The following is a 14,443-nucleotide window of genomic DNA, read 5'->3' on the forward strand; positions in this document are numbered from 1 at the left end:
CGCCCCCACTGTCAAAGCCAATGCCAAGGAGATATTTCGAGATCGAATTCCCCGCGTTATCGCCATCGTTCGTACCTCGCAGATCGCCATTCAGCGACCAGAAGCGTTCAACTCGGACGGCTCCAGCGCAAATTCATTTGTTCGGCTGATAAGACCTCAGAGTCCGGACGGGAAGAGTGTGGAGGTCTCTTAATTGGCTGCACTTTTCGCTCTAATTCCGGAGTGCCGCACTTTCGTTCTCAATTTCGCTGTACAGCGCGCGCCGTCAGCCCCACGCTCTTCGATTTTACTTCGCGCAGGCAATGCAGTGCCCGTATATTGTAATATTCGATTTCATGTATCATTGTTTCTATCACGTGACGCGCCGTGAGGCAGATCGCAGCGATAACGACAGCGCGGTGGCGTGCGTGTCATGTCCAAGTCGATGACGAAGGGCGAAAAAAAGAAGGAAGATTGATATTGACCAATAGTGAAGGTGACCCTAAGACCCACTTTACGGTTCTGTTGCACTCGCTACTTAGGAAGTGCTGGCAGTGTATGCCTGGTGCGTGCATCATGCAAGCTCATGGTAGCAGAAGACATGGCGCCGCGCTCTGCCAACTCACTTACGCTTGCGATACCACCTGTCGGCTGAAAACGAAAAAAAGAATGTCTATAATAAATTACTTAGAGGATTGCGTAAACGGCTTCCACAACGCGTTTATGCCTTAAGACTTGCTAGATAGTACTTATTTTTTTTATTTAATGAGCAAACAGAAACATTGGGGTATTCTTCGACCAGCGCGCAATATGAGGACGCGCACTTCAGAGGTGGCGCCCTCTCGTTTATTGGCCGCGTCCTCCCCTTCTTCCACACCTGGCTTGGAAGCGTTCCATTTAGTGACGCAAGCGGCGAAGTGCAACCGTTCGCTTTCCTAACCGCTATAAGATTCCGCCCCTTCTCTCTCCGTAGTCATCTTGCTTTAGGGCCTGCCTTCCGTCAACTTTGGAAGTTACTTTTAAAGGGCCGTCCTCACTATCATTTTTTTTTTTCCTTATTGAGTCGAGTTACGCGGGCTTTTTTTGTTATGCGCAGAATATTCCAGCCGTGTCGCCGTTGCTGACATTGTTGCCCGGCGACCGCAGCACTCCTATTTCAGGTGGCACTCTGGCGAGTATCAATTAAGCGACGAACCGTTACATCTACGGCTCTACCGTTCGTGCGTAGCCAGCCCGTAAACACGTCCGCTTTTTTACATTGGTTATTCGCTATATGTGTTCGCAGTGCGCAGATTGGTGGTGGACGTGGAAGATATTTGTTTGCGGCGTATGGCCGTATTGTTTCACACGAGCGGGTACTCAGTGAGGATAATTACGTGCGGCTCCGATGCTCCACGTACTTGAAGCATTCGCAATGGCTACATTGCGCTCACGTGCGTTGTTTTCACTGCGACACGATGTTTTCTGCACCGTGTTCGTTCACTTCTTTTTTTTTTCCTCGAGATGAGGACAGGGAGAAAATTACTCGCACCTCATTCGTAATGGTGTGTGTGCACCTTTAACGCCACTAATTAGCTACGCGACAGATGTAAATTCTAGCGGATACAAGAAATAAATAACGTGAGAGCCGGCATTCTGATGCCATGGTCTGCTAATCATTAGGCCTGTCCCGTCGATCCAGACAAAGAAATAAGAAAAATTGAAAGAAAAAATAAAATATTATAGTGCCGGTGATTCGTTACGAGCAGAACCTTTATTGTTCCCGTCACGCGGTACTACTCATTAACTCTTCTTCTTTTTTTTTTTTCTTACTGTAAAGAGACTTCACCTCGCAGAAAAAAGGGAAAGCAAATTCTACATCGCGGGCCAAGGCGTGAACATTTCTGTGCTTAATGAGTCTAGACAGCCTTCCGAGTCAACATTATGTTCCATTGTTTCGAGCTACAGATGGCTTCAGGTCAGGGGAAAAAAGTTCCCGCCACTACCGCATATATTCTCTTCTCCTCCCGGTTAACTAATGAGTCCATCAGCGAATGTTCGCGTTCTTGGGTTGTTCATTATTCCAGCAGGTGTCACTTTACGCCCGCGACAAGAGTAAACAAAGACAGGGTATGCGCCGCTTAACGGCCTCGGGTTTTCTATGGCCTCGTTATAAGGCAGATTATTTCCGCTTTTCTTTTTCGGGGAAGGCTGCGCTTTCACGGAATCCTTAGAGAGTTGTGAAAAATCTGAGCGTGCGCGGGACATTTTCAAAGCAGAACTACCATTTGGCCTCTAGTAGCTACAGTGTGCCAACTACGTTCCAAAATTCAAGAGTAGCCTCAGTGTCGTTTCAAATGTGATACATGCCGTACTTTGAAACACCTTTCGCGTATAAACTCGGCTCGCTGAAGCTTTTTTTTGACGGGCAATGAAAAAGGGCGCGCCTGTCTCTGGCTATATGCGCACACCTTAACTGCGCCGCAAAACAGGTGATGAAAATCGCGAGGATGTAATGGAACAAAATAATGTATGAAAAGTGCGAACCAAACGACAAAGGACAAGGCGCATCGGGACACCGTCATTCGCGGTCTCCACGTCCTCTATGAACTCCCATTCTTCTTTTTTTTTTTGTCTTTTTCCTGCGGCTTTACTGCCCACAAGAAGCTCCCTTCACACGTATGTTTCCGCACGCTCATGTTCCTTCTTTTTTTTTTTGCTCTAACGTTTACCCCCCCCCCCTTATCGTTTTATGGCCTGTAGTTCTGACGTAGCTACGCGCTTTCTCGGTAGCGAACGGCGTCGTAGAATTTGCTCAAAACATTGACCCTTTAGTATCGAGCTAAATATTATATTACTGCAGGCTTAAATACGGAATATTTAGTGCAGGTGCTGCTTAGCTTCTTTCATCAGCTTCTATAATCAGCTACATAATCAAACACTAGTCTCTTCAAAAAAATATTACCTCATTAGGGTGTCGCCGGCGTCCACCGTGGGAATGTACCTTATGGGCGGTCGGCCTTCTTGCGTAATGTCGCTGCTCAAATATCGCAGGCCTTGTGATATCTTATCTTGGAGGCGTTGATTCTTGCGCAGTGACGGCAACCTTTGATTTGATCACAAAGGTGTAAAAACTGAGGGCGGACGGTGGCACTGAAGAACTTGTAACGGCTAGTAGGGTGCAGCTGTTCTTGTGTCGATTCTTGCTTTAGGGGCCCTTTGTGATTCCCGATAAGACAGACAGCAGCGATTTCCCCTCTTGAGCGATTGGCTTTCGGTGATAAGGCTACCAGAGCTCGGGGCATATTAAAGTGAAAAGACATTATGACGGAGCCAAATTATTGCATCACTCTCCCTTCGCAGCTCAACGTGCTATTCGCTATAAAATGGCTTCCCATTTGTGAGCAACGTGCACGGCTGGAACGTGAGCACAGCAGCTGTAAGCCACATTTCATTAATGATCGTAGCGCCAGAACTTCAAACGTGCGTCGCCTTCGTATCCACGCCGAACTTCAATCAAGAGTTGCGCAGATTACAAAAAATCGAGGCGGAATGACCGAAGCCGCGCCGCTGGCCGCGAGGAGACGTGCTGTGTGCTCGTTGCTGAAACTCGATCGGGCTATCGCGTGGCATGCATGACTGCGCTTCACAGATGGCTTTAGCGCGTGGTGCCGCACCTCCACGGGTGGTGCTGATGGGCTCAGCTTGTCCGATTCGTGTAATGGTATCTTTTTCTGCGATATATATCCTCGCTTCTCACTTATTCAAGAATAAAAAAAAGCCGCCGTTTTGGTTTTGGTTTCGAACGCGCGCTCACCTAACTTGAGATAGTATCCGCTCCACCTTGGAGAGTTCTCGCGGAACCCCTCTTGAATATCGTTGAATTGGAACCCTGCTCACGGAGTGGGGCTTCAGACTGGCGCATCTGGAGCAGTGAATGAAATGTAATGGCTAAAAGACTATCCCGTAATCAGCAGTTGTACATGTAAGCGTGTAATGCTTCTTTATTGGTTCAGCAAGAATGCACCCATCTTATTCTACGTCTTTATTGAAATAAATATTATAACAGCATACTTCGCCTTCAACGTTAGGTCAGTAACATGAGCTATCACATATGATATTTTTCATCCCTTAACGCCTTTCCTCTTGCCTGGCGTAGCTAACTGTACGTGCATCTTGTTGACCTGTTTGCCCTTCCTCTACTTTCTATGTCTCTATAATATTTTTTTTTATAATTTCGTTTAGCCCGTCTAACGTTCTACAAACCTAGAGCACGAAGCCTAGTTGGGAGGAAAGCTATCTGGGGCCGATTTCACGAAGCTTTTCGTTTGTAAGTGCTCTTCTCCATAGACAAGCTCACACTGTTCATCTTTTCACGGCGTTTCATGGCTAACCACTGTTACAATGTTATCCCTTGGCGCAATACACGCCTACTTGTACTGGAACTTTCCCGAATATTATTGCCGATTCTATTGTGAAAGAATCATGTGTAATCAGATTGCGTGCGGGAAGCGAATAGTGCTGCACATTCTGGCACGCGAGCAAAAGCGATTACGCTAAATGCACGATGAGTCATGTATAAATAGCCAAAGCACTTGAGCCGTAGATTAGATTTCAACACCGACCGTTGTGCTCACCGATAACGTTGTGCTTTGAATGTCACTTGTGTTTTTCTGTGCAGAAGTTCGCCTCATAAAGAGTTATATATATTTTTTCACGCACTCTGAAATTAACTTAGAAAAAAATTTGCATTTGTTACGCGTACACATTCACTGAGAAGTCTTTTAAAATGCAACGAAGCTTCTTTCAATGTCAAGGAACGTTTTGACAGGGAGGAGGCAGAAGCTGTGTCGAAGTGTGAATCATTGTTGTTGTGGTCAGTTTATTCACGCTGCAAGATTTCTCTCCTTTTCCCTTCATAATGGCGGGAGTCTGCAAATTGTGCTCGATGGAAATTATCTATTAGGCAGGTGCTGGGTGATCAAAGTTATTGCTAGACGCGAAAAGCAGTGTCAGAACTAAAAAGTAGGTTCGTTTTTTGTAGCTGTTGAGCAACGCAGCCGTATAAGTTCATTCAGTGCCCGAAGCAACTGCGCAACGATTGCATTCGCAGGATTACGAAAGATTTCCTAGTGGCTAGCCTTATCTGATGGCGCCGCCAAGATCGAATTGCACAAGCCTGTGAGTTACGTGGCATGTGGAGGAGTCTGCGCACCGCAACGTTTTGCGCAGAAGGGCCTGAACAACGCGTGAAAAATGAGGCGCGAAGCTATGCTATCTGTCGTTACATTGCTTGCTGAGCATATACGCCGCGAAAGGGCTCCCCACACTTGTCACGGGATTATTCTCTGTGGTTGACAGTAGGAGAGCATCGACGTTGTGTGATGCAATTTTCGGCCTGACTGGGCGGCATCATGGTGCTTAACTTCAGCCGCCACATGTCTTCCTTTATTTTCAGCTTGCTTATCTTTATTTATTTTTTCTCGATAGCGCTCTCAAGCTCCGCCTAGCGTTCTTTTCGTCCTCGAGAGACCAGTTGGTTCTATGGTCAACCTCCTTTATCTTGTCACTGGGACGCATTTTGGCAAATTGTGGCAATACCTGTTATGGAAACTACAAGAGCGGGCTAGTTGGTTATTGATACATAAATTTGTGAGCCTCCGTTCCTGTGTATAAGCGTTCTGCGTATGCGTTAGTGATGTTTTCTTTTCTCCGCTCCATTCTCCGGCACAAATTCTGGAACGCCTGTTAGATAAATGAAGCACCTCGCATTCAGCCCATGACCTAATGAAAGAAGGCTGAAGTTCCCGCGGGAAATCATCCTTTGGAAAAAAGGCGACGCTAGGCATCGCCCGCAGCCCGCATTCATATGCATGGACTTTCGGCCTTGTCGCGTGACATCACAGCCAGAAAAGTATAGAATATATGTTTTTTTCCGATGGAGACATATAGGAAGGTGGGCCTCTTTAGGGCTTTTAAATTTAATTGACTTTGATTCAAATCGCTTATGCGCCTGCATGCATGATGATAGCACTTCTGCATTCCTTATGCCCATGAATTAAAAAAAAATAATAGTTATGGTGTCTTACGTGCAAAACGAAGATCTGATCATGAGGCATGCCGCAGTGGGGGATTCCGGAAACTTGGACCACTTGGGTTCTTAAAGGTGCGCTTAAATCTAAGTACACGGGCGTTTTCGCATTTCGCTTCCATCGAAATGCGGCCGCCGTGCCTATGAATAGGGATGGCGGGACTGAATATTTGCAATATATTATAAGTAACCCGCTGTTTCTTATTGGGGAGAACTACATTATGCGCTCTATTGTGCAGCAGAAGTGGGATAAGGGTTTTCGTGGTACAGCAGCCATCGTGGCTACTACGCGCCAAGGCGAACGTTTTCCTTTGTCGCAAAGTGGTGAGCTGGGCTGGTTGGTACTTTGTAAAACGGATAAAAGAACCAGAGCAAAAACACACGAGAGACCAGATGAAGAAGACGGCACTAGTTGGTCCAACTAGTCCCGTCGTCTTCTTCATCTGGTCTCTCATGTGTTTCCGCTGTTTGTTTGTTTTATCCTCTTTGTTTTCTGCCAGGCAGGAGCAATATAATTCAGACAAGCGTACAACAGCGAGAAAAGCGAAGATATGGCAACTGCATTGCAACACCCACGCCACGCAGGAATACCGCATCACCGAGTAGCCTGTTTCTCAGTGCATTTAGTTTTATTTATTTTTGAATACTGCCTGCCCTGTAAAGAGGTTTTACAGGAGTGGATAATTATGCATGTATACTGCAATGACACAAACACGAAAAATCGTACCAAATCAGAATGGTATCTCTTACTAGTAAATGAAAACACGAAAAAAAAAACACATAATATCAGCACTAATACGCCAAAAGCCGAGGAGAAAAAAGACAGCAGCAGCAAAGTGCCAAAAACCAAAGAAACAATGACAGTTGGCCAAGAAATACTTCGCAATAGTATTCAATGTCTAGTTGTCCCGTACAAGAACGTCGCTAATGCTATATTATAAATTTGTTAACTGATGTGAATAATACAGCAACATGGGAGAGGAATTCTACGCATTGAGAGCTTTTGGGGGAAAAAACCTAACTTACAGCAGTCAGTGTGGGCAGCAGGAACTGGGAAGAACATGAAATGCAGCGCCTATACAAGGCTCATTGCGATGAACCTCAAAATAGTTGATCCAGTTTATATAGACATGATTATGAATAATAAGACAGGAGATATTTTAGTCTTTCCTGTTTAGTTATGCATTGTAAGAAAGGAAGATCAGCTCTTACACAAAACAGGGAAGGTGAGTCAAAACGGTAGTATTTGTTAAAGATGAACCTGACCGCAAGAGGCTGGGTCTTTCCTAAATTTCGACATATTAGTTGCTGATTGCGGATACCAGAAAATCTTCGTGTCCTCAATTATTAGCTTAGCGTTTTGCAGGCTAGGCTTTTTATCTCTTGGTTCGCAAGAGACAAGTTACGTCTGAGGCCCCACAACGTTTTGCTTGTCTTATTATCTACGTTATCTATATACATTATCTATATTGTCATTCCATTGGATATCAGGGGTAAATAACAGACCCAAGAACTTATTTCGGGAAGTTTTCTTTGGCTCATAATGGTTAGTACTCTACGGGTAGTCTAGAAGTGTCTTTTTTCTAGAAACAATCATAACTTCTTTTTTTATTGGGTTTAGCTTCGTGCTTCATTTGTGAGTCCCGGTACCATTCTTTCCTAGCTTTCTGCAAGGTACAGCGTAACACGTATTCGTCCCCTTTATGGTTTTCCTGTTTACTCTCTAAAAAGCAATAATCTACAAAAAGTCTGACGCTGCATTTGTTTTGTTCGGGAGATTATTAATAAATATGGGAAACAAAGTAGGGCCGAGTACACTGCGCTGAAGTACCCCAGATGGTACAAACGAAATTCTTTGCTGCTTTTCGCCTACACGGACGTACTGTTCACGAGCACGAAAATAAGGAAAAGAAAACTGCTGCGTAGGCTCCGCATTTTGAAACGTTGTTTCTATTTTCATTAATACCTTTTACGTACTAGCGTAACTGCCCAGCTCTCCAAATCGGCGGTGTGTGTCTGAAGCCGCGAAGGAAGCGAACGAGGAAGGCGCCTGGAGGAGAAGAAAGCTCGCAGGGGAAAGTACGAAGGAGCGCTCTGAGCGCGCGACATAGTAGCGTCACTTAGAGGAAAGTGTATACGTGACATTGAGCGAAGGCGGGAAGGACAAACGAGGCGGAGTATTGCGGAGGACGTAGGTAGGCAGAGGCGCGCCGGGTTGACCTACTCTGGCAGCTGCTACTGGTATTGTTGGGATACAGGCGTACTGGGATAACATCGCCCTCGCGCGCCGTACGCTGTGTGTGCGAGCGAAAGCATGCGACGGTGAGTCGACCATGGCGGCTCAATCTCGCGCGCGCAAGGGAGGAAGCGCGCCGTGTTCAGTCGCGCGCATGACACCGGGGGAGGCGAGGGTGCCGGGGCGTTGTACTTTGGCCGCGCGTGGTCGCGCGACCTTTGTCTTGAAAGCGTTGTGCTTTGGGGGCATGGTCTAGGTGGGCCAGTGGCTCGTAGCATTGCGTGCGCAGTGTTCTCACCCCTCAGCTTGTGTTGAAGCGTCATTTCGCTCGCTGCTGCGGCCGCGATTCCTCACGCCAGCGTTTTGACAGCGAGTGAGCGCGGTCATCGAGTGTAAAGTGTTCATGTTTGACTGTGCGCGCAGACACCATGCTAATTAATTGAGCTAGTAAGCGAATGTTTACAAGCGAGCGTTGTACTGCTGCGTGTGGCGCAGTCGCGCGAGCCCTGTCTTGAATGCGATCTGCGATGCGGACAGTGTAGGCGTATAGGCAGTTCAGGCGCCCCGATGGCAGATAGCGTCGTGTGTGCTATAGCTCCCATAAGCTTGCGCCTCACCCGCGTTCGCGAAGTGAGACGTCGCTGCAAATTTTTTGTGGGAAACCTTATCGAATACTTTTACGAAATCCATAAAAATCATCTGCGGAACTTCAATCATTTCTGGAAGGTAGCGAAATGATTCGATTGTGTGAGATGTATTTGACGGGCCTTTCCCAATGCCCGTGATGACAGTTAGATAAAAAAACCATACGCATTCATGTGAGTCAGGAGATGTTTGGATATAATGTGTTCAATCAGCTTTGAACACGTACTGATGAGCGAGATTGATCGAACAGTTCTCTTTTTTAATTTATGGCTACTTTTGAGGATATGACTATCTTTTCTCGTTTCCATGTCCTCTAAAAAAAAAAAACACTGCTAAGGGAGGAGAAAAAAGTAATAGTCATGTATTTCGCCCCCCCTCCCCCCCCGCTTTCGGTGTACTGGTACAAAGCTTCATTGGGAATACCGTCCGGCCCTAGGTTTCTTTTTTTTTTTTGCCTTTCCATTTCATATAAGATTAAACACTCCACGCTCAACAAGTCCGTTATCTGTTTAGGTGTCTATCCATTGATTACCTTATGTTTGGTACAGTATCGTTATCTGGGAGTGAAAACTAACGGTAGTGATTAAAACTTTAAGCGGAAGGTGGCATTTCAAGTCGCGCCGCTGACAAACGTTTCGCTATTGGGTTTAGACACCTCCAAAATTTATCAGGTGCTTCACTTAAGATCCCAGGCGCTACAACGTTAAAAACTTTTGTTTAGAATCTTTCATGAGTCGCTTGAGATCTTTGGTAAGTGAATGAATAGTGTCTCGAAGGCTAATACTGCGGTTATTCGTACAAATCCTACGCTTTCGTATGATGTTTCTTTTTTTTTTGCCTGTATTATTCTACAAGGAAGGCTTTTGGACAGCTTCGTCAAGCTGTCCAATGAGCAGCTTTTTTTCTCACTCCCTTTGTTCTGTACTTTCAGAGCACAATATAAACTATCGTCTATCTGTCTTAAGTGTGTGGTCTACAAGAACTCCACTAGTGCACGAATAGCCTTCTGTGGTAGCGACGGATGTGGCCACGGTTTGGGTACCTCTAACTCAGAAACAGGTCTCGAGTCCAGACTGCTTAAATTTGTCCAGGGAGAGAGGCGTAATAGACATCATACGAGGACAGGTACACGATAGGTGCACGATGGTCTGCAGGAGCCGCACGTCAGGCTATCGGCCATTCCAAGAGGGTAGGGGTCAGCCTTAGTAAACGCAACTTCCAGCCATAATTGGTACCGCAATGTTGCGTTATAAGCAGCCTGCAAATGGAGACACTCGTAGAACACTGGAAAACTTGTATTTTTTGTGGGCGAACAGACCAAGTTCTCTGGCAGCGTCCGTCCTCGTAAAAATTATTGGAAGCGCCCGGGTGTCTTCGTGAACACACCGGGTAACCTTATAAGCAAGTTCGTTGCCAACGATGCCACAATAACCTGGAAGCCGCTTAAGGACGAAGTCGTGCCCTGTTTCCAGACCACAAATATGTATTTCCCAAACGTCGGATACCATACGCTTCTGCGTAGGAATTGCTTCGTGAATCCAGGGCCCCAGTTGGTAAGAAATGCTTTTCGTTCCCTTTTGCCCTGTCATGGGTAATATGGCGATTGGCCGGTGCATGCTTTTATGAGCTTCAGTAGCATACGAGCTGTTTCGTGAATGCAGGCCGATGACACAAATGCACAAAACTTATACAAGTGCTATTTGTGATTCGCTTGGCTGTCGCCCCGTTTTATTTCGCAATTGACGGTGCTCAAGCGCCAGCTAAACGGAAAGTGCACTTGCGCAGGTATTGCGAGTGCTCGTCCTCATGAAAGGGATTCCCGGACAGGTCGTGTCGCTGAAACGTGCCATCCCTGTGCAAATATGGTGTTTGTTCTTCGCATGTGCAGCTGTACCCTGAAACCAGTGAGCCGAGCGGCAGCGGCGGCGGCGGTGGAGCGGCGGCGGCGGCGAGCCCAGCGTCGGCGTCCGTGCCGACGGGGCGCTCGCCGGCGCCGCTGGTGGCCGTGCAGTCGACGCCGACGCCGCCCCCGAGCGAAGACCACCTGCCACCGAGCGGAGGCGGCAGCCTGCCACTCAGCGCCTCCTGCCACTCGCTGACGGCCGCCACGACGGGCAGCAGCCTGGGCTCCTCCATCAACGACCTGACGCTCGAGGCCGAGCAGCTGGAGCGCGCCATCCGCGCCAACGACGTGGCCGCTACGCGCCGCCTCCTGGAGCTGCACCACGGCCGCTTCTCGGTCAACCTGCACGGAAGCTTGCTGGACAAGAGCAGCGCCGGGTCGGCCAGCCAGGACATGGAGATCCTGCTGCGTAAAAGCCAGACGCTCATCGACCGCTTCGGTCGCGGTGACTCGGTCTCCACGGACCTGGAGCCCGTGCCGGCCGTGTTCGCATCCGCACTACACCTGGCCGTCGAACATCAAGCGCTCGACGTGGTCGGCCTCTTGCTCAAGTACGGCGTCGAGCCCAACGAGGCCGGCGTGCCTTTGGGCAGCCTGCGCCGCGGAAGCTCGGCTGCCTCCGAGGCCAGCGGCTCGCTGCGCCGCGCCACGCTCAGCCCGCGCGCCGCGGGCCATAGCCCCGAGCAGGCGCCGTCACCCGAGCTGCGACGCCGCAAGTACGTGCCGCTGCGTCCCGAGCTGGCAGCCTCGCTGCGCATCGTTCGCTACTCGACCGACGGCCGGGAGATCACCTTCGAAGAAGAGTACACGCGCGACTTCCTCTACAGCCTGCCGCCGCTGTTCCTGGCCGCCGCGCTGGGCCGCACGGCGGCGGCGCGGCTGCTGCTCAAGTACGGCGCCGCCGCCAGTCCCCGCGACAAGAACGGCGTGACGCCGCTGCACCTGGCCGCCTGTCAGCCGCAGCCGCCTTGGCCCTGCCTGCGCCTGCTGCTCGAGGCCGGCGCTCGCATCCACACGGCCAACCTGCGCGGTGCCACTCCCTGCGACCTGGCCGAAAGCGACCTGAGCGCCGTGCAGATCTCGCTCGTCGAGGCTGCCTTCGCAGGCGCGCAGAAAGCCGCGGCTGCCGCAGCCGCGGTTCTCCAGACCGCCACTCCTGGGGCGTCCAATGCCGCAGCCGGCGCCGTTCCCGCCGCGGCATCGTCGGTGGCGCCCGCCGCGCCGCCCATCAAGCAGCCCCAAGAAGAGAGCCACGCCGCACGATCCAACATACTGCGCCGCCTTCAGGACTCGAGGCCGGGCCAGACACACCGGGGCTCGGCCCGCAAGAAGGAGCCGCCCGATGAGCTGGCTGCGTCACCAGACGGCCCACCACCGTCTGGACGACAGCGAAGCCCCGGAGTCCTCACCACCGCGCCCGATGAAGACAAGACGCAGGAAAGAGTGAGTCAGCTTTCCTCGCTTTTATTGCGACTTACTGGGCAGCCTTCAGCACTGAACCGTTAAAATGGCAACTATCTGCAACGGTCGTTTTAGCTTCAGTCAACACTATAAAATCTAAGGCCAATTCACGAGTATTTCTGTTCGTAAGAGCCATTTGCCGGCCACCTTCTCCATAGTAGCATATCCAAAATAACGATTGGTTGGCATCTGCTCTTACGAACGGTTCTAGGGTAAGAGCATTATATTGAATTGGACCGTGAGACGCTGCGGTTGCGCTGTTTTCAAACTGGCACTGCACATGAATACAGCTTGCTAGAATGGTCAGAAAGCGCCCATGCCATATTAATGGCCCATGTAACATTCTGGAAAGGTTTTTGGCGTTAGGCTTGATGTTACCGCACATTGACATTCCACGCGACGTATGTTATTGTGAAAAAAGTAAAAAGGGACCCAATAACGTAAAACTATTATAATATGTTTTTATTCCAATCTCCTGACATCAAATTTACGTACCCGCCGACGCAAAAATCGGGCGGTGACCCGCAGGTTCGTCTAAACAGACCAATCAAACGCTCTCTTCGTTTATAATAATTCACTTTTGTTTGCTGCGAAAACGAGTAACATTGCCTACACAGAGCGGCTTGTCTTATCTATAATTGGCTGACAAGAGGCGAGGAGCACGCTCAAGAGAAGAGGGATTTGATGGGGCCGAGCCAGACCACTGAAAATCGATGACCGGTGGGCAGGGTGGTTCCGGCGTCTGCGATTGGTCCGCTTTCCCTTTCTTAGCTTGCGGTGGCCGGTCGAAAATCGCGGTGGCATGCAACGGAAGGTTAAGTTTGCCACTAAAACGGATTCTTAGCAAAGGAGAGTTGGCAGAGCGAAGTCGTAAATGTGCCAAAAGTGCTCGAAAACGTTACAGGGCCGCGCAAAAAGTTTTATTGCACGCAAATAAACCCATGCTCTCCTGCAGATGCGAGTAGCGAGTGCCTGAGCGATCGGCGGCAGCCATGTTTTAATCCTTTCGGAACGGGGCAGCATGCGGCTATTCAGAGATAAATTCAGTTTTGTTCGGCATATTAATGCATCTTTAACGCGCACACGTCACTTTGACGCGACAAGTTTTCGTGGTTTTGCGACGTCGCTTGACAGGCAGGTGAAGTGGGTGCAGCCCGAAAACTTTTACCAATAGCCAAGTGCTAATGGCGAGAAGGCGTCGAATCAGAAATAACTATTTTTCTTTCGTTTGGTCTAATCATGCATAATCAGTGTGTACACGTCATATCAGATGGGGAACTATCGCGGTTTGCATGACGTCGCGTGACTGACAGGTGAAGTGGGGGTGGTGCAAAATCGTGGCGGGTTGATTGCAGAATTGGAACAGAAAAGTTTGAATATCTTTACGCTATAGCGCCCAGGACAGTGTTTGCAAGAAACTTGCAACGCCGAAGCTGTTCGTCAGCATGATTAATTGCGCCATCCAGTCACCGTAGGAAGAGAGAGTAGAAAGTTCAATGAGACGAAATCGGAAGATTTTGTCAGGAGGAGCGCGTTTATGACCTGCTACTCCACACTGGGGCAAAAGGGAAATGAATAGGCAGAAGACAGTACAGGAGCATTTAAACGTAAAACTATTCTAATATGTTTTTCTTCCAATCTCCTGACGCCAAATCCTCGTTTATAGCAGCCCACTTTTCTTTTTTGCTTTCAAGGCGAATTGCATTGCTTACATTGCGCAGCTTTTTTAATTGAGTCACCTGACAAAAGGCCAGCAGAACGCTGAAGGGGAGAGGGGTTCGATGGGGCCGAGCCAGGCACAGCGAAAGTAGATAACCGGACAAAGAGGACTGTGCCGGCGTCTTTGACTGGTCCGCTTCCCCTTACTTAGCTTGGGGTGGCTGGTCCAAAAACGTGGCGGCGTGTAACGGAGGGTTAAAATTGCCGCCAGAACTGATCCTCCGCAAGGAAGAGTTTGCAGAGCGATGTCGTATACGTGGCGAAAGGGCTCGAAAGCGTTATAAAGCCACGCTAAATTTTTTTCATACGCAAACAAATCCGTGCTCCCCGGCAGCTCCGAGTAGACAGTGCTAGAGCTACCGGCGGTCAGCCATCTTCTCTTCCTTTCGGAACGGACCAGTCTCCAGCTTTTCCGAAAAAAATTCAGTTT

The 14,443-nt window shown here is 49.0% G+C and overlaps 1 protein-coding gene across 1 annotated transcript in view; it reads left to right on the forward strand.

Moving 5' to 3' along the window:
• The window catches only part of LOC135900843 (uncharacterized), a 715,897-nt gene that overhangs the window by 285,217 nt on the left and 416,237 nt on the right, over nt 1-14,443 (forward strand). Inside the window, exon 3 of the mRNA XM_065430427.2 lies at nt 10,819-12,276. Coding sequence (XP_065286499.1) covers nt 10,819-12,276 — 1,458 coding nt within the window. The remainder of the gene's footprint in view (nt 1-10,818; nt 12,277-14,443) is intronic.

The sequence above is a fragment of the Dermacentor albipictus genome, chromosome 1 (assembly GCF_038994185.2).
Source record: "Dermacentor albipictus isolate Rhodes 1998 colony chromosome 1, USDA_Dalb.pri_finalv2, whole genome shotgun sequence".
In the NCBI taxonomy this organism is placed as follows: domain Eukaryota; kingdom Metazoa; phylum Arthropoda; class Arachnida; order Ixodida; family Ixodidae; genus Dermacentor; species Dermacentor albipictus.